Here is an 18,820-nt window from a genome sequence, read left to right as displayed (position 1 = left end):
CATGGGTGAAACAGAGTTTAAACAGACTGTATTTAAGGAATCCTTTCTGCCTGCCTGTTTAATCAAGGTAGTTAATTAAACATTAATGTTCATCTTGATTATGAGGGTTTCATTTCACAGATAACTGAGAAACCATAGTCTATTAAAAAGATGGACTATGCAAATCATTCTATCACTTATGTAAATACCAACAAAACCTGAATTCTCACCTACAGAGAAGCAAAGCAGAAGGTTTTCTTCTTCAGAGTCCCGACTTCCTAAAGAAAGGTAAACACATTTTTATTCAGTCATTGGACAACAGCTAAATATATGTTGTAAAAAATCCCATGTCAAATCTTTGTTGCTTGTATTTAACTAAAGTTCAGGAAGTGTCCAATTGTCACAAGCTAATTACCATGTTATTAAATCCATCCTGTTTGTAAGCTTCTCCAAGGATCGGGACCAATTCCTACCTCTGACTCATCCCCTCCCACCCCCCAAAATGTGAGCACGACTCTACAACGAATTCTTAGGAACAACATAAATCTTTGATGGCATTTACTTACCAGAGGCAACACAAAGGTCCTATGGAGTTCCATCACAACTACCAATGCATCAACACTTTAATTGTATTTGAACTTTTTCCTCCTCTTTGGGTTTTGGTTTTTTTCTTTTCCCCAGCTATCCTGCCTTAGAGAGTTTGCAGTAAAAATAATTCTTCTTAGCAGCTAACACATCTTTCAGATGTCTTCTAGAATCTCAGTTATATCCTTTTTTGTGACATTTTCAGCACTGTGAATTAGGTTATAAAAATGTAAGTTAGAAATTCAAATCTTTTTAAGAGAGAACTAGTCACCTGACTGATACCCTGAATATTGTGCACAGATTAGATATTTTTAGATGTACATTTAAAAATATTTTCAATATTTTCAAATACTTTTGCTGTTCCAAATGCTATAAACAAACATGAGCACGATGCCAACAGGAATCTGTGGGAAAATGTGAGTGATGCCTGCTCACACTATACCCACCTCATTACAAATTTTATTACTCATTCATTTTAGTAAGCTCTAATCTAGGTTATTATGCCACACCCATCACCATGGGAATGTGACTTAAAAGTAACAGAAATACTTTGCTATTCGGCTTTTTCTCAGACCTTGCAGTGTGATCTGATTGCAGCTTCAATATACAAACCCAATTTGAATAGTTGCACTTGAGAGATGCAAGAAATTCAGTAATTACAAGCATTTTCAGCGCAGCAACAATATATAGCACTTGAAAGGAAAAGTGAAGTGTAGATAAACAGCTAAGAGATAAAGCTTAATTCATTCCTAACCATGAAAAAACCAGCAGGCACAGCTCCCCATCCCTGACTAACTGTATGTCTTACAGCAGAGGTAAATACAGTAGGAGTTTTACTCATTGGTTCTGCTCAATCTTCTCATACTGACTGCCACCTCCATAGAAAGAAAAATTTAAAAGACAAGATTTAAAAGAACAATTTAAAAGATACCTCCGAGTTCCAAGTATTTTGTATGATTACCCTTATTTCAAAACAATTGCTAGAAGTCACAAATAAAAATTATCCAGTTGCTGCTATAGGCTGTCCGATTTTCTGACATCAAATCATATGCATTACAAAAATCTTCTTCTATGGAAAAAGAAGCATTACAGTAACTTTTATAAGTTTTCTTTACAATTTGAAAGGCAAAAGAATAACAAATGGAAGTATTCTATTCTCAGCTATGTTTTGCTTTACCAGGTAAGTAAAGACATTTTTAGGCTACTGAGGGATAAGTTTTTCATTTTAATATAGAGATCATCAGTTACACAGATCATTAGTGAAAAAGGGTTTGGATTTTGGCAGCCTTAGACTTCAAACTAAACATCTACAGATTTTTAAGATGGATAGAATAATGAAAAAAAAAAGGAAGAAGAGTTCTCAATATACAGAATAGGTGGTCTAAGTGTAATACTTCATGCTCTAATTTGTAACAGGCTTTTCTATTCTGAACAATTGGGTGGAAGGGTGATTTATTATGAATTTATTGTAAACATACAGAGTGCTAAAGGGTACTAAGGATATAAGGACGATTTTCATCTTGTGGTGTCTGTAAGCAAGGCAGAAACACACCAGTACTCCTGCAAAGTTTGGGCTCTATGTCCTACTAAAGAGGCAGCGTTTTGTAAGAGCTATTAAAAAAAGATTTTCCAAGGTGTGGAAAGAGAACTGCATGTTTAAAATATGAGCACCTCAACACACCCAAAAGGTGTGTATGCCCGAAATCATTACCTCATGCCCTGCATCACATTATCATCCACACGTGAATGATGCAGCACAATGGCTCGTGCACACTGTCATTACCAGCTTTAACTCCACGGGAGGAGGAGGAACGGAGAAAGTACAAGATCTCTACTTCCCAACAGAGATTTCTTTGTGAAGCGTGCAGAAGCTGGAAGGAACATATTATTTCATTATCCATTCCTATTACAGAAAGTAATACTATTTCTCCTAGAAAAGATGAAAAAGCAAACCCCTTCCAACATTTACCTCGACCAGTACTTTCCAAACCCAACCAGATAACTTCTGCAGCATATACCAGTTCAGTGCTATTTCTCCTAGAAAAGATGAAAAAGCAAAACCCTTCCATTTTAGCACATAGGATGAACATTTACCTTGACCAGTACTTTCCAAACCCAACCAGATACACTGAACTGGTATATGCTGCAGAAGTTTTTTCAGCCTCTTGGAAAACAAGCTGTTCATAGGTAAAGACACTTTGGTTTACTGTGAAGTAAACCTCTGAAGTTTAGAAAAAAAAAAAAAAGGAAATAAAACCAAAAAGCTTTAGCTACAAAAAGGCTGGGGTTCTTTTAAGCATTCCAATGCAGGGTGTACTAATATCACATATTATAAGGATCTTTGGGAAATATGTACTATCTGCAAAGCTGAGAATTTTGAAGAATAAGTTCCATCTCTGGAGTTATCTCTACCAAAACCACCTTTGAACATCCCACCTTCACAAGTCTTTTCTTAGATACTTGAAAATACCTTTGGTTTATCATGTGTCGTGTTTGGCTAGAAAGTCTTTTTTCCTGCATTTATACAAAGACAAACAAATGCTTTGCCAGCTCCAATGACTACTGTGAAGTCAATCTAGTACTCCCTCTGTTGGCAATGCAAATAACATCCAGTCATTCTACCTACGGGTGGAATTGTAAACAATTAAAAGAAGAAGGGAAAAGAGTGCTAGAACAATTAATCAACAGAATTATTATGCATTTAAGCTTTCAGAAGTGAGCAGTTCTTCAGATTATGAAAACTGAATGGTATGGCAAAGTTCTATTTAAGTAGCTAAAATAATTTTAACAGCTTCTTGGTTATGAAACCCTGAACCCAATAGTCACGAACCTTCCTAAAATATTCAACTTCATTCTTCCTCATTTCAATCAGCTTGTTTTTCTAAGTATCTTCAGCAGCTACTTTTCAAAAATCAGTACTTCGATGGTGTAGGACTCCAATTTAAGAAAATCTTTATACAAAAGCTCATTTATTAAACCTCTGTACACAACAATGAACACGTATGTACAGGAAGTTTACATGAAGGACGATGTTACAAAAGATACAGTGGTAATTAAAACTGACCCACATAAATAATTTATAAAAATATTTGAAATGGTGAAGATAATGCTGGTAATCCCTGATTATTTTCATCCAATTGCCCGGATTTTGATGTGGGAAATCTTAATGTTAGACCTTTTTAAAAACATCCTGAATATATTAAACTTATCTACAGGGTAATTAGCAAAATGTATAAAGTATAGATTATTGTACAAAGGACAGATATAAAAAAAATCACCAATCCACCTGAAACTGAAGGACAATATAAATCTTAGCCAAAATAATGAACAGCAAACCACAATCTCCTCTTTTTAGAGTTTCATGTATTGGCATGTAAAACATTGTTAACAAATCAACAGTCCTGTTATTCCTCAGTGGAAGGATGCAATTTGGGAAAAATTCTATATTTTCTGACCGTATCGGTGGTCCTGGTCAATAAGGAAGCCCTGCACTGACTTCAATTCCAAGGAAGAACCAGGTACAGCTGTATTTGTCTAAATTTTCTCCTTCCCACAAAAGGACGAGGAAAGTTATCTGAGTTTGTAAAATTGAAGGAGAGACAAGGAAGCAGGGATTTGGACATAATAAAACAAAGGAAGACCAGTTAAGATGAAGTCTTTTTCTTCTGCTGGTTTCTTGGGGAATTTTTTAACACGCTTCTTATTCGTAGATAAACACCTGTTGATTCTTCCATATTTTCAAATTCAAATGGTGTTATGCCTACAGCAAACTTGCTCATATCAGGAACAAGACTGGAGTTTTTTGCAGATGATTCAGTGCTTGTGACCACTTTATCACCACCCGTATTTTCTCCATCGTTAACCTCATGGTTGGGAGCAGGCATGGTGTTACCCAGCAAGCCTTCAGACTCTGTACTATCAGGATTTTCCTTTAAGTTAAGTAAACTATCTCCTGGATTAGGACTCGTTGTAGAATGTTCATTTTCTGGTATCTGTTCACTGATGTCAGAAAATGTAGTTTCCACTGTAGTCACCTTATCAGATGACCTTACTTCTGCAACAAGATCTACTTCATTCCTAGATGGTGATGATGTAACAGAATTCCCAGTTAAAGGTGTATCAACAGGAATATCAGAGTCACTGTTTGTGCTTTCTGCCTGCTCTAGTGCTGCCCAGATTAATCGCTGCTGTTCCTCTAGCTCTTCCAAGGTCAGAGTATCCTCATCCATGACAGAGTCCACTATTTTTGGCTGAGGAATATCACTGGAAGGATTCGACGGTGGCGTAGTCCTAGGAAGAGGAGGGCGAGTGGGTGTTGAAGGTTGAGGTGGGGTAAGATTTAGTGGTGGTGTTCCTGGTGGTAAAGGAGGAGGAGTTGACATCGACGGATGTCCAGGTGGCAGCGGAGGTTGGAACTGAAAACTGTTGGGAGTTTGAGATCTTTGTGACACTTCCAGATCTAGAAGCAGATTGAAAGACATCTATTAGAATCCGAAATCTGACTAGAACAAGATTCAAAGTGCCAATGCTCTGATAAACTAGCAGACTTGTATCTTCTCATCCTTGCTTTTCAGCTCAGATACAACAAACTTTTTGAAGGTTTTAATATGCACTGAAACGATGTTTGGGGGGATTGTAACTCTGCTAACCATTCAAGAAGGAAAAAAAAAAAGAAAAAGATAAATGTATTGAGAGGAAAATTCTTCCAAACTGAGACACAAAAGGAAAGCCAGAAGTTTCTTCAGCTATTCCAAAATTCAAACAAAAAAAAAAAAAAAAAAGATCAATGTATTGAGAAGAAAATGCTTCCAAACTGAGACACAAAAGGAAAGCCAGAAGTTTCTTCAGCTATTCCAAAATTCAAACAACACTGGTAAGTCCCCCTCCTCATTATTAAGAAGTTGTGAGCTTGCAACTTTCTACATTATTTCATCCTAATATTTAAGGATTTAGAGGTCTTCATAACAGAAGTTTCCTTAGGATATACTTGAAGTAAAGAGTTCAAAGTTTGTACCCTAAGATTCCAATTGCTCTGAGGACACCTGAAACCTCCTGCTTGATGTTGGAAGATATGACAGTCACAACAACAGAGAATGCAACTATATAGTAGGACACCGCTAGCGTATGTTAGCGGTTATATTAATCACCACCATAATGAATACTAACACATTAGTTTCTCTTTATGAACACTGATATTTCAATTCAGAGCAAGTAATTTTGAAAACAAAAACTGAATGTAGGAAAAAAAATTGCAGAATAACTGTACCAGAATCTAGGTCCATGTCAGCTGCTGGTACCTCCAAATTGTCTGCTTTCAGTCGTTTTGAATGATGAGAGCTTGACTGGGGTGCAGCCCTTTTATTGCTAGATTTTGGACTTGGCTGAAGAGAAATCACCCAGGAAAACAAAAGAAATTAGCATTAAATTGTACAAGGTAACAGTTCCAGCTATAAGAACATATTTAAAGCAGTTTCATTTGGTGACCCAGTGTGTAAACTAGACATTGAAGTCGGAGAGATTTAATGCAACTGAACAGAACTGTAATCTTGTTCAGGTTTAAGCGGCAAAAGAAAAGACTGTCTGTAGTCTGCTAGTACAGAATCACAACCAAGTTTCCACCTGGACACCTACATCTTATGAAACCATCACAACACAAGTATTGCACGTTCCTTCCTGGCAGGCCTAGGATTTACTGTTGAATTCCATATAGCACTGCACTTTGGGACAGAGAGCAGAGTACACACTTTCCACCCTTCACTGGAAGTTTTCTGCAGGAGATTACACTGGGCTGGAGTCACATTAGAGAAGACCTGAGAGTGATTCAGGACAGGACTATCACACCTTTCCTCAAGTCACTATTACTGTAAATCATGACTATGGCAAGTAAGCTTCTCACTTATTTGGGAAGTCCGGAACTAAGACTGGTTTTAGGTTGCAAAAGCAACCTTTTCCTCAACTGCTTATAAAATATTGCACGATATCAGGGATCTGCTTATATTAATCACAATAATGGAATTTGTTCTAAAAATGGAGCTCCTTTTTGTTAGAGCAGATAAGCCAAGCATCGGCATTTCACACCTGGTACTTTCAATAAGAAAGTCCATCCCCTTGTGCAAAAAAGAAGATATAAATGAGAGATCATTAGTGGCTACACTAAATACAAGACAGCTTTTTTTCTTTCATAACAACAAGATATATTCACCGCATGAAAATTTGTGAGGTAATTAGCAAAAACATCCTTCTGTTGAGATGGCTGCATGGGGATGGAACCAAATATCTGCCACTCCTACAAGGAAAAAAACAAAAAAGAGAAAACCAATGTTGCATATGGTTGGCGAATAACATGACAGAGAAACACTGAGAGATTAACAAGCCCAGATGAATTCAACTTCTCATCAGAAGCCTCATTTATCAAGGTAAATAGACCTTTAGTAGGGTACTTCTGGCAAGCCAAAGTACTCTCACCTGTGAGCACAAACTTCTGATGCAATACACTATGACTAGGTAGTAGGATAGTAATTTAAAAAATAATAAATCATCACCTTTACAAAATGTCTTGTTAACCATTTCACATCAACTACTCTCCAACATTTGGAACATAACTACAAACTTCCCCTTGAAATAACTGTTCAGACAAAAAAGTCTTACTTTGGAAAACTGTTAATTTTTAGTGAAAATTGAAAAAAACCCTTGAGGACAGAACTTTAGGTAAGAACACTGAATGAAGAAACACATTTGGAGGCCACTAAGTGGGCAAATGTAAAGCTGCAAAAGAAAAGTAGAAATGCTTTTTTTTAATGCACAGGCATTAACATGAGTGCTGAATTTCACTACTAACAGCAGGTCTACATGCTTTTGAAAATACAAGTTCAGCAGCAGTGGCCACAGGAGATCCCTTTGTGTGCTCCAGGCTTAAGAAGGCACTCACTATGTGGGTCTTCTGCTATGACTCGTTTTGTTCTACCTGTGACAAAGCTTCCCAGAGATTGTGCACTGGTCTGATGTAGTTTTCTATAGTTGAAATCATATCTATTAACACCCACAGCCATTTTCATATTCCAACAACATGCAGAAAATTAAGATGCATGGAAGGAACAGGCATTCTTGTGTGAAGTTTTGTGTCTTAATAAACCCCAAAACTATCTTTCTAGGCTACTGTTGGTCTCATAACAGAAATAATCACCACAGAAGCACTGACCCTACCCATATCAGGCAAATGGATGTCATGTCCAACTACCTCAAGAGTCCCCAGTCTCAAAACAGATGCTTAAAAAAACCCCAGCCTGTTAAAAGAAAATTGTCAGATGCAGAATGCTAATCGCTGAACTTGACTAAAAGCAATTAATGTTACTCTGCATGTTGTTTAGAAGGCAGAGGACAGCCACTTACATCTGGGATCCCACTTGGAGTGGATATATTAAAGCCTGGGTAGTTTATCAACTTCGAGACATCGTAAGTGACACGTTTTGGTTGATGAGATGCTTCATCCTCTGTTCCACCATCATCTATAACAAAATGTAATTATTATTGATGCTAATTAAGAATATTACTGAAAAAATCCACAGGATTTAAGAACAGGGTCTTGAGTCTTGGAATATAAGTATTGATGGAAGGCTTTGTAATCCACAAAGGCAGTAAGTGACCAAATCTCTTAGATACATGCATGAAGCTTCCCCAGAAACCTAACTACTCTTGTAATACTGCTCTTTATCTACCATTAAGAGCCTCTTTTGGCAGCAGGATTGTTCTCTGAGATGCAGCATAAATGTCGTTCATTAGTAAAAAGCTGGATACTGCTCTTTATCTACCATTAAGAGCCTCAGAATTTGGCAGCAGGACTGTTCTCTGAGATGCAGCGTAAATGTCATTCATTAGTAAAAAGCTGTTAAATAACTTGACAAGTTGGATTTCAAGAAATGTATTCTTTGCTTGCTGGTGGTCTTCTTACTCTGAATTACTGAACTTCAGATAGTATTAAGGTTTCTTTCATAAAATGTAAAAGCAAAGCTTAGTAAAAAAAGGAAGAGGAAAATTAACAATAGGCTATTGGCCAGTCTTGCACAGTTTCAGAGGAACTCCATGTTCTATTATCAAGGGTTGACTGGAATGAAAACACTGACAAAGAGTCTTAATCTGTGCAATCCAGTCGTTATAAAAGTTGTTTCATTGTCACACGTAGCTAGATGAAAGGAGAGTATTTTTACATGACTTTAGAATAAAGAAAACTTGGTTTAAAACTTTCTCACTCTTCCATGAGGAAGATGAAGGTTTACAAACTCAGTACTTTATTGTCTCCTGAAGAGGGTGCAGCCAGTAAATAGCCTTCATACTGAGAACTGCATTCCCACAGCACGTTCCTTACCTTTCCCATCATAAAGCGCAAGCCCCGAGTGCTCCATTTCAGCCTCCTTGAGCCAGCCTGGAGGATAACCCAGCTGACGCATGCGATATATGAACGGAGGAAGACTCTTATCTGTGACACCAAGGGCATCTTGAAGTTCCCCACTAAGTTAAGAAAACAAACAGAAAACACAATGTCCTCCAGTGAAATCCATAATGGAGTTTTGACAGAAGGAAGTTATGAAGGAAGTTACGAACATTTTGTGGAATTTTAAATTATCAGGTTAAAGTAACTTAGTTTCAGCTCAAATTATGTTGCCTGTCAATCCCAGATATAACAATTTTAGGTGAAAACTAGCTCTGATTGATATTAACGATAACTTTCAATGTTTTAATTTCTCCATACAAGCATACATATGCTTAAAATTTTTACAAGAATTAATTCTACACTGAGAACAACTTACTCAACTTGTTACTTCTGATTCATGGCCTTAACTGTAGCTATTACAACAGGAAGGGTGGAACTTAATGCAACACTAAATTTCCTGCTCATTTCTTTGCAGACTGCTACAGGTATATTATAATTTTTTTAGCATATTTGAGTAAAAAGACACTCAAAGCTCAAAATCTTCAGAATCTTGCATTCATTTTCAGTTGATCAGGAACAAAATATATTTGCAATTTGATTAACCAAAGAGTCAAATTTGTCTCCCTATATTAGGGAAAGTGCCATGGGAAAGGGTAGGACTATTAAGCTAGCAATGAGTTTCCATCTAAAAAATATCTGTGCAACTATTAAACAAAAGTACATTTAGCCAACAAATTTGAACATGATACACCCATTGTTAAGAGTAGCAGATGGACTTATAGAACTCTGGAAAGTAACATCTGGCACTCCAAAGGTAGAAATGGTATTCCAGAAAAGCAGTGCAACAGCTAATGGAAGGAAAAGAGATACCTAATTACTCCTGGTTTAAATTTTCCAAACCTCTCTTCTACTTCTTCTGCATGATAACGCTGCTGAAAATTCTGATTGCTCGCTTCACCACAAGCTTCCAGAAATTCCTTTCTCTTCTCATTTATACGAGCTGCATTTCGTGGCTTTAAAGATAATACAATTGGGAAGTTTAGATTTGGACAATCTACAATTTATGCACTCCTTCACCCAACACAAAACTGTACTCCTTGCCCTCAGCACGCTTAATCGTTTTATCACCCAGTGTGATACAACCGCAGTTGTAATGAAAACTACATAGTAAAAATCAAGAGTATTTGCATCAGAGCTAGCAAAGCTCTAAAACAGGAGGAAAGACTGTTCAAACTGAAAAATGTCCCTCCATAAATTAAAGGAGACATTCAAACAATTACATTACACAATTAATTTCTGTTTTGATTTACTATGTTAGAATTTGTGAGTATGAACAGTATAATCTAATCAACCAAGATGAATAACCACCCTGACCCCAATGCATCTAGTTGTTAATGGTGCAGTTACACTGAAACATTTCTTGGAGAGCAGCTGTCTTTCAAAAACTGATGTAGACTTTACCTTTGGACAGTCTTTCATTTGATGGTCTTCAGAACCACAATTGAAACAATGAGGTTTTGGCCTGCTTAAAAAATGCACAATAAATTAAGCCTGAAAATAATTTTGCAATGTTAAATGCATTTAATTATTTTAAATCTCACTAGATTTTTAGTTTTAGACATAAAAAGAAAAAAAAATGTAAGCATTGCTTGCTGATTTCATATGCTGTCTTCTGCTTCTCTTCAATTGACTACTTAATGTCAACCTTCAAACCAGAGTAACACAGTATTATTTATTTCACAGGCCTAATGAGAACACAAGAAATGAGCGAAACACAGGCACAGCATTGAGGGGGATGGAGAATACATGACAGCACGTGGAGAGGAAGGAAAGAAAAAGAGGAGAACTAAAATTAGAGTAGAAGAGCAGTACTGCCAGGCAGAAATTGAGCTTTTATATCCCATGTAATAAAGATCTATTCCTTTAAGAGGAAATGGAATACTTAGATAGTGCCAATAAATGGAAACAAAACCTACATAACTAAAGCTTACGCTATGTCCAGAGGAAGGAAAGGGAAGAAGTTAAAACAATACTTTTAACCCAAGAGTAAAGATAAGGAGCCCCTCAATTTAATATGCCTGTAGTACATTAATACCTCTATTTCTTTTTTTGTGCTTGTACCATCAGAGGTCTGACCCTTTTAACAACCCTGAGAATCAGTTACCAGTAGGAACAAGGAGAGCATCACTACTTCTTTCCTAAGTCTTGTTTGAACATGTAATGCATATTGTGAAACTGTGCACTGAAAACCTGGAATGGAACTGCATCTGGCTTCAAGTTTAATTTTCCTTGTAAATTCATACCCTGGCAACAAACATTTTCAACATTATAGTGTGTGTGTGTGTGGCAGGGGGAGAAATCCCAATCTCTTAAAAAAATTTAGAGAAAGATTTCTTTTCTCAACATGTTTTTACCAAATTATGATGGCAAGCAGAAGTGGAGACAAAAGCACAACACAAGGATGAGTGTTCAAGGCAACCCCCCACCACGCAAACACTCCAACCTCTTGAAGCCTCTATGAAGATAAAGCACTTCTTCTGCTTCATCTTTACACAGTGTTCCAACACAAAACTTCTGTGGTGATCCAAATATTTTATCACCAACCCACATCATGAACAAAACCTTTCAATCTGCTTTCCATTCAGAGGGTAGTAGTTCTAATCAAACCAGAGTTTAACTCAGCATGACCCTTTTTCTTTGAAATTCCCACTAAAAGCTTGCCTGGTCTTCATTGCATCTGAAATCAGTGACTTCAGGTGCTACAAAGATCACACAAGTGATCTTTGAATCAGCAGGAAAGCTGATTTGCTTTACTTCTTACCTCCCATAAAAGCTATACAATCAACTTTAAGATCAGTGTGTTTTAAAAGCCTACAAAATAAGTCAGACAGGAGCTGTTCTACGAAACAGTAAGAATGATGATAGTTACACCAGCGCAAGGATGACAAAGCAATCACTAAAAAGGCAAGCAACAGAAGAACTGAGCATAAACTTTAGAAAGTTTTGACACATTGATTTTAGGCCCTTCTGAAAAAAGTTGATAAGCAAGAGACACCCACTGACTGTAAAGCTCCGCGCGGCTTTACTTAATTCAAACTCATTGCTCAAGTACGTTGAAGGGTTCAGTACTGGAGAATAACCACAGTGTACATTTGAACTTTTCAGCTCAAAACTATATTTAAGAATAATACAAACCTTTTTGGTTTTACTTGTATTTCTTGTCCATCTAGGGAGAGAATCTGGCTGAAAACTTGCTGGTATCTTTAGATTTCAATAAGGAACTGCTACTGGATGAAGCAAAATTTCAATCTTGTATAAATACCAGTGAAAACCTAAAAGTGCTTTGACTAGAATACTGACTCTTCTGGATTAAGTTACAGATGGATCCTTGATATGAAGTCTGTAGTATAAACTATAAAACTATATATTATTATAAACTATTTGCTAAGATAGCCTTATGTTGTTTCATTTTTTAGTTTTAGACATAAAAAGAAAAAAAAATGTAAGCATTGCTTGCTGATTTCATATGCTGTCTTCTGCTTCTCTTCAATTGACTACTTAATGTCAACCTTCAAACCAGAGTAACACAGTATTATTTATTTCACAGGCCTAATGAGAACACAAGAAATGAGCGAAACACAGGCACAGCATTGAGGGGGATGGAGAATACATGACAGCACGTGGAGAGGAAGGAAAGAAAAAGAGGAGAACTAAAATTAGAGTAGAAGAGCAGTACTGCCAGGCAGAAATTGAGCTTTTATATCCCATGTAATAAAGATCTATTCCTTTAAGAGGAAATGGAATACTTAGATAGTGCCAATAAATGGAAACAAAACCTACATAACTAAAGCTTACGCTATGTCCAGAGGAAGGAAAGGGAAGAAGTTAAAACAATACTTTTAACCCAAGAGTAAAGATAAGGAGCCCCTCAATTTAATATGCCTGTAGTACATTAATACCTCTATTTCTTTTTTTGTGCTTGTACCATCAGAGGTCTGACCCTTTTAACAACCCTGAGAATCAGTTACCAGTAGGAACAAGGAGAGCATCACTACTTCTTTCCTAAGTCTTGTTTGAACATGTAATGCATATTGGAAGGAAAGGGAAGAAGTTAAAACAATACTTTTAACCCAAGAGTAAAGATAAGGAGCCCCTCAATTTAATATGCCTGTAGTACATTAATACCTCTATTTCTTTTTTTGTGCTTGTACCATCAGAGGTCTGACCCTTTTAACAACCCTGAGAATCAGTTACCAGTAGGAACAAGGAGAGCATCACTACTTCTTTGCTAAGTCTTGGTTTGAACATGTAATGAATATCGTGAAACTGTGCACTGAAAACCTGGAATGGAACTGCATCTGGCTTCAAGTTTAATTTTCCTTGTAAATTCATACCCTGGCAACAAACATTTTCAACATTATAGTGTGTGTGTGTGTGGCAGGGGGAGAAATCCCAATCTCTTAAAAAAATTTAGAGAAAGATTTCTTTTCTCAACATGTTTTTACCAAATTATGATGGCAAGCAGAAGTGGAGACAAAAGCACAACACAAGGATGAGTGTTCAAGGCAACCCCCCACCACGCAAACACTCCAACCTCTTGAAGCCTCTATGAAGATAAAGCACTTCTTCTGCTTCATCTTTACACAGTGTTCCAACACAAAACTTCTGTGGTGATCCAAATATTTTATCACCAACCCACATCATGAACAAAACCTTTCAATCTGCTTTCCATTCAGAGGGTAGTAGTTCTAATCAAACCAGAGTTTAACTCAGCATGACCCTTTTTCTTTGAAATTCCCACTAAAAGCTTGCCTGGTCTTCATTGCATCTGAAATCAGTGACTTCAGGTGCTACAAAGATCACACAAGTGATCTTTGAATCAGCAGGAAAGCTGATTTGCTTTACTTCTTACCTCCCATAAAAGCTATACAATCAACTTTAAGATCAGTGTGTTTTAAAAGCCTACAAAATAAGTCAGACAGGAGCTGTTCTACGAAACAGTAAGAATGATGATAGTTACACCAGCGCAAGGATGACAAAGCAATCACTAAAAAGGCAAGCAACAGAAGAACTGAGCATAAACTTTAGAAAGTTTTGACACTGACTTGACTGAAAAAAGTTGATAAGAAACACCCACTGACTGTAAAGCTCCGTGCGGCTTTACTTAATTTAAACTCATTGCTCAAGTACGTTGAAGGGTTCAGTACTGGAGAATAACCACAGTGTACATTTGAACTTTTCAGCTCAAAACTATATTTAAGAATAATACAAACCTTTTTGGTTTTACTTGTATTTCTTGTCCATCTAGGGAGAGAATCTGGCTGAAAACTTGCTGGTATCTTTAGATTTCAATAAGGAACTGCTACTGGATGAAGCAAAATTTCAATCTTGTATAAATACCAGTGAAAACCTAAAAGTGCTTTGACTAGAATACTGACTCTTCTGGATTAAGTTACAGATGGATCCTTGATATGAAGTCTGTAGTATAAACTATAAAACTATATATTATTATAAACTATTTGCTAAGATAGCCTTATGTTGTTTCATTCTACCCCATTTCTATCCAATAACCAATTTTGTTCTTTTATCAGCATTTGCTAGAACTACAATCCTCTTGTTTATAGGTAGAAGTTTCAAGCTAATAATTCTGATATGCTTCACAGCAACCTTATTAATAATATATTTTGGTAGAGTTTCAAAAATATAACTCACTTCTCAAGTAGGTGGAGACTGGTCATACTGTACTACTTGCGTTTGGTTTTGGACTGCAACGTGGCAGCTGCTCTGCCCATTTGTCTAAGAACGTAGGAGAAGACAAGAGGGCCGCAAGCGAGCCAGCATGGGAAGGACTAAGAGGTTCAGGAGAGTTCAGAAGCACAGCAGCTTCCAGAATCTAACAGCTGCTTTTAAAAAGAAAAGCAGATGCCAGATACTAATTGAACTGACACGTTAATTGAGTGCAGTACTTCACTCATTTGGAAGCATGGTACTCGATACACCATTTCACTCAGAAGTAAGTGCATTTTAGGCTAAATGTTGTCAATGGGAGCTCTAGAGAAAGATGCACTAAATACATTTAAAGAACAATACGAAAGTTAAGCTGGCACACATGAAAGTTTAGCCACACTTAACTTGGCTTTTTAGGAGAAATTCCCCCATTAGGCATTTAATTCCTTCATCTAGAGCCTGGGAGATAGTGCAAACATCATTTGGGGAATCATTAAGGATTGATTTAATGCACTATAACAGAGACAGTTTCCCAAATGTAGAATTAGAGCACAGTGCATCCACAGCCAAAGGCAGACAGAACAAACCCCAAGTCAGCCAGCTTAACAATTTGCAATTTTCTTTCAGATACAAATAATTTTTTAACACCAGGAAATGACCTTTATTGCAAGCTTGGTAACTAGATATTGCAGAAATGAACTGTAAAACTGGTTCTTGTCCTGACTTTCTAAGGCAGAAGCAATACTGGAAAACTGGAGAGAGGAGATAACTTGAGAAATTTCTTGTCCAATTTCTTTTTGTCAGGGAGGACTACAATATTAAAAAACACTTTTCCCAACGTTTCCCTCACTCCCACTTTTCAAATGCTGGCTTTAATAAACAGTAAAGAACCAACTTTAAAATGGATGCAAGTTCCATAAATGCTCCAAACTTTATAGAAGACTTTCCCTCTGACTCCCACACTTGAAAAAAACCAAACACTTTACAAGATATTTGAGTTTGCCAAGCCCTTTTCTTCTCCCAAACAGATTTTATAGAGGGAGAATGTTTATTCCTATCTGGAATTCCTAAAGTCACAACATGTATTTATGGGGATACTCATGGGGATAACTCACTCTTCCCAAGCATATGTCTTCTAAAAATTAGTGATCCAATCATATCAAAATATTTATATGTTTTGAGTAAAAAAGCCATTAATTACTTGTTAAAAATTTTCATCTGTAACAACTGATATGGTTTTGATAGAGCCATACTATCTACTGAACAAAGTTTGAGTTCAATTTACCGACTGGCATTCTTTGGATTTGACAAACGGAAAAAACCCCTTTGTTTTAGTAAACAGGATACTTAGGTATTTCCCATCCTTCTGTCAGCTGTGGATTCTCATTTAATATAGGCTGTCCCAGTTTATCGAGACAAAAATTGGTAAAATACAGAACACTTCCTACAACCTGTAGAAAAAAAGTCAGAAAATTGTCAGAAATGTGTCAGTATTTCGGTCAGACTGGTAGCATTTCTATAAATTTACACTGCTTGAAATACTTCCAAGGTTTTTTTCCCCCGCTCTGTAAGAATTTACAAATAATATACGCCCACACCTGTACAAATAATGATTTTTTCCCATTGATGTTGTGAAAACATGCTGAACTTAACTGGGATTATACTTAGAAATGAAATTTAACAAGATCTTATTTTAATGGCAGCATATACTGAATATGTAGAATGAAGAGTCAGACCTACCATTGAGGAGTATATAGTCAAAAACTTACACTAAAAGCTTCTTTAATTTTTTTAACAGAATTCGAGCTTGCTGTTTTACAGTCCTCTTCCAAAAGAACACTGGAAGGCTGATGTGAAAAGTAAAAATGCAAATAATTACTTTAAAATAATAGTAAAAAGAAGAGTTCCTGAATTACTAAAGTATGTAAACAGCACACAACATGGAATACACCTTCTACTCTTTCATGAAACACTACTTAAACAGTAGGGTAGAGATGTCTACATTAGTCACAATGCTTTCCACAGCTCAAAGTAGGAAAAAGCTCATTTCCAATGTTTTCTTTGATGAGAAGTATGCTGCACGAGAACACCTTTTATCTCAAAATCCGAGAGAAAGACGGAGAGAAACGTGCCGTTTCAGCCTTTTATTCAAAGTGATACTAAAAAATGTTAAGTAAAACTCAAAATTCTAAAAGAAGTGAACAAAGTGGAAATTTCCAGATTCTTTTGTTCGTCTATGCTCATATATCTACTCAAAGTTGGGCCAAGTACTACAGAAGAGCATATGTTAAGTTTGTAGCTTTTGGTTTTTTCTTGATTATTAACACCAGCTTAATACTTTGCAAATTTCAATGAGAACAATTTTAAAGAATCATTTGCATGGGCAGAAAAGATGTTTTCTTTGTCCTGGTCCTCTATTTTTGGAACAAATAGTTATACAATATTTGTATGACAGCTACTTGATTTGCAATTAAACAGGAAAAACCACCCAGATTTCAGCAATTCAGTAGTGTAATATTTCAATATTCCCACCATAAAGATGCAAGAGGAGGAGTAACTAATAAAAATTTGAGTTTTAAAGTACCTGAGGCTTAACATTGAAGTGTGTTTTTTCTTGTTCGCCTCTCTTTTGCTCTTCATATTTCTGAACTAAATTAAAAACAAAATCTTCAATTTCTTGATGATACTGCCTGTAAGGGAGTGAAGAAGAGAGATGAAGAAATGAGCAAGATTGAAACATAATCCAGATGTCTTTCTTTTAAGAATTTACCATTTACTACTTCTTAAGTTAGAAAAGGGTCAGTCAGCTTCTCTCCTGTCCTCCTCCCAGCTCCCACCAACATGAAAGCAATCTATTATTAGAGAGCACCCCTGTATTAGTGTGGCAAAAAATCCAATCAGAGGCAGGGAAAATTTACCCTCAACACTCATGAAACTCAAACTACTATTCAGACTCACTCCAAGTTCCTGGAAGTCACACTTCATTTCACTATAAAAACAGATACTGCTTATGAAAGCAACAGACCCCCTGTCATACTGCTCATTAATCTTTCTCCCCATAATGCTTAACAGATTTATGTTATTGAATGAAACATATATCCATTCATTCATCAAACGCTAACATATCAAAAAAAAAATTCCCATTTCCTACCAGGATTGTTTTTTCTTTGAAAGTACTTACTTAGAAATTACATTGTTCATAAATAAAATCTGTAACAGAGGACCATCAAATTTGGAGTTGTCCACTGAAATTCCACTAGAAGAACAGAACAGAGACACAGACAATGGTTACTGTATTTGCTTTACTGTAAATACCCCCCATCTGTCTTATCAGAGCAAAGAGTCTGTAGTCCACAGAGAGGGGGAGAACTGGCCAATACAAGATCTGTTCTTTTAACAAGTTCCTATTCACTTAAACAGAAATCTCTCATCCTCTCTCAAGCAAAGCAGGTTGCCTGCTGTGAGGTGGAAAGAAAACAAAACAGAAGACCACACAGCAGAATTTATCTTCTAACTACAGTAAGCAGTTACAAAATCTTATTTATAAGACCTCACGTTTATTCAACCATTTTAACATACTTGTTCTCATTGCTGAACTTTACAAAAAACTGTCTTCCTAAAGGCCATGTAAGTTCCACAAACACAAGCACACAAATAAAGCTACAGCAATACAAACTAAGTTCTTGATACTCAAGTCTAAAAGACTTTTCAAGAACGATAATGGCATTTTGGAAACCCAGTATCTGAGCAGGGATGACATAGAAAAAAGGTTTCTAAAAGACGTGGCAAAAGACATTGTCAGCTCAGGCAGCTACTACCTCTATTTCAAACATCTACAAGTCATACAAAGTGTTTCAAGTCAGCATTAACATACCTAGGACGAGTCAGAATATTCAGCTTCCTTTTAAGCTCCTGATGTTAATTTACTGTTAAGGAACATTACTTTCTTCAGAAGACACAGACCCACACCTTAATTAATTAAAGGATCAAAATAAACAAGGAAACACCTCACAAGAATTCCACAGAGTAACAAATGGGGTTTCAGACCTTCCTTTTCACTGCACAGAGGATTATTTACAAATCCCCATGTTGCTGAACACA

At 36.5% G+C, this 18,820-nt stretch overlaps 1 protein-coding gene across 4 annotated transcripts in view; it reads right to left on the bottom strand.

Annotated features, from left to right (window-relative positions):
• Positions 1-3,504: 3,504 nt before the first annotated feature.
• The window catches only part of ZCCHC8 (zinc finger, CCHC domain containing 8), a 16,569-nt gene continuing 1,253 nt past the window's right edge, over positions 3,505-18,820 (bottom strand). Inside the window, exons 2-14 of one of the 4 annotated variants that reach the window (XM_014964060.1) lie at positions 18,594-18,636; positions 17,901-17,975; positions 17,304-17,409; positions 16,489-16,566; positions 16,067-16,170; positions 14,266-14,331; positions 10,454-10,514; positions 9,863-10,005; positions 8,927-9,069; positions 7,954-8,069; positions 6,767-6,850; positions 5,831-5,945; positions 3,505-5,023 (exon numbers count right to left, since the gene is read on the bottom strand). In XM_014964060.1, coding sequence (XP_014819546.1) covers positions 4,209-5,023; positions 5,831-5,945; positions 6,767-6,850; positions 7,954-8,069; positions 8,927-9,069; positions 9,863-10,005; positions 10,454-10,514; positions 14,266-14,331; positions 16,067-16,170; positions 16,489-16,566; positions 17,304-17,409; positions 17,901-17,975; positions 18,594-18,636 — 1,949 coding nt within the window. In that variant the 3' untranslated portion in view covers positions 3,505-4,208. Of the gene's footprint in view, positions 5,024-5,830; positions 5,946-6,766; positions 6,851-7,953; positions 8,070-8,926; positions 9,070-9,862; positions 10,006-10,453; positions 10,518-12,187; positions 12,254-14,265; positions 14,332-16,066; positions 16,171-16,488; positions 16,567-17,303; positions 17,410-17,900; positions 17,976-18,593; positions 18,637-18,820 lie in introns of all 4 variants that reach the window. The other 3 variants (XM_014964044.1, XM_014964051.1, XM_014964071.1) reach the window with 3 other exon arrangements.

Source organism: Calidris pugnax, unplaced genomic scaffold (genome assembly GCF_001431845.1).
Source record: "Calidris pugnax isolate Ruff unplaced genomic scaffold, ASM143184v1 scaffold32, whole genome shotgun sequence".
Classification (NCBI taxonomy): domain Eukaryota; kingdom Metazoa; phylum Chordata; class Aves; order Charadriiformes; family Scolopacidae; genus Calidris; species Calidris pugnax.
Note: the sequence above shows the minus strand (reverse complement) of the source record. Positions and strands in the feature narration are given on the sequence as shown.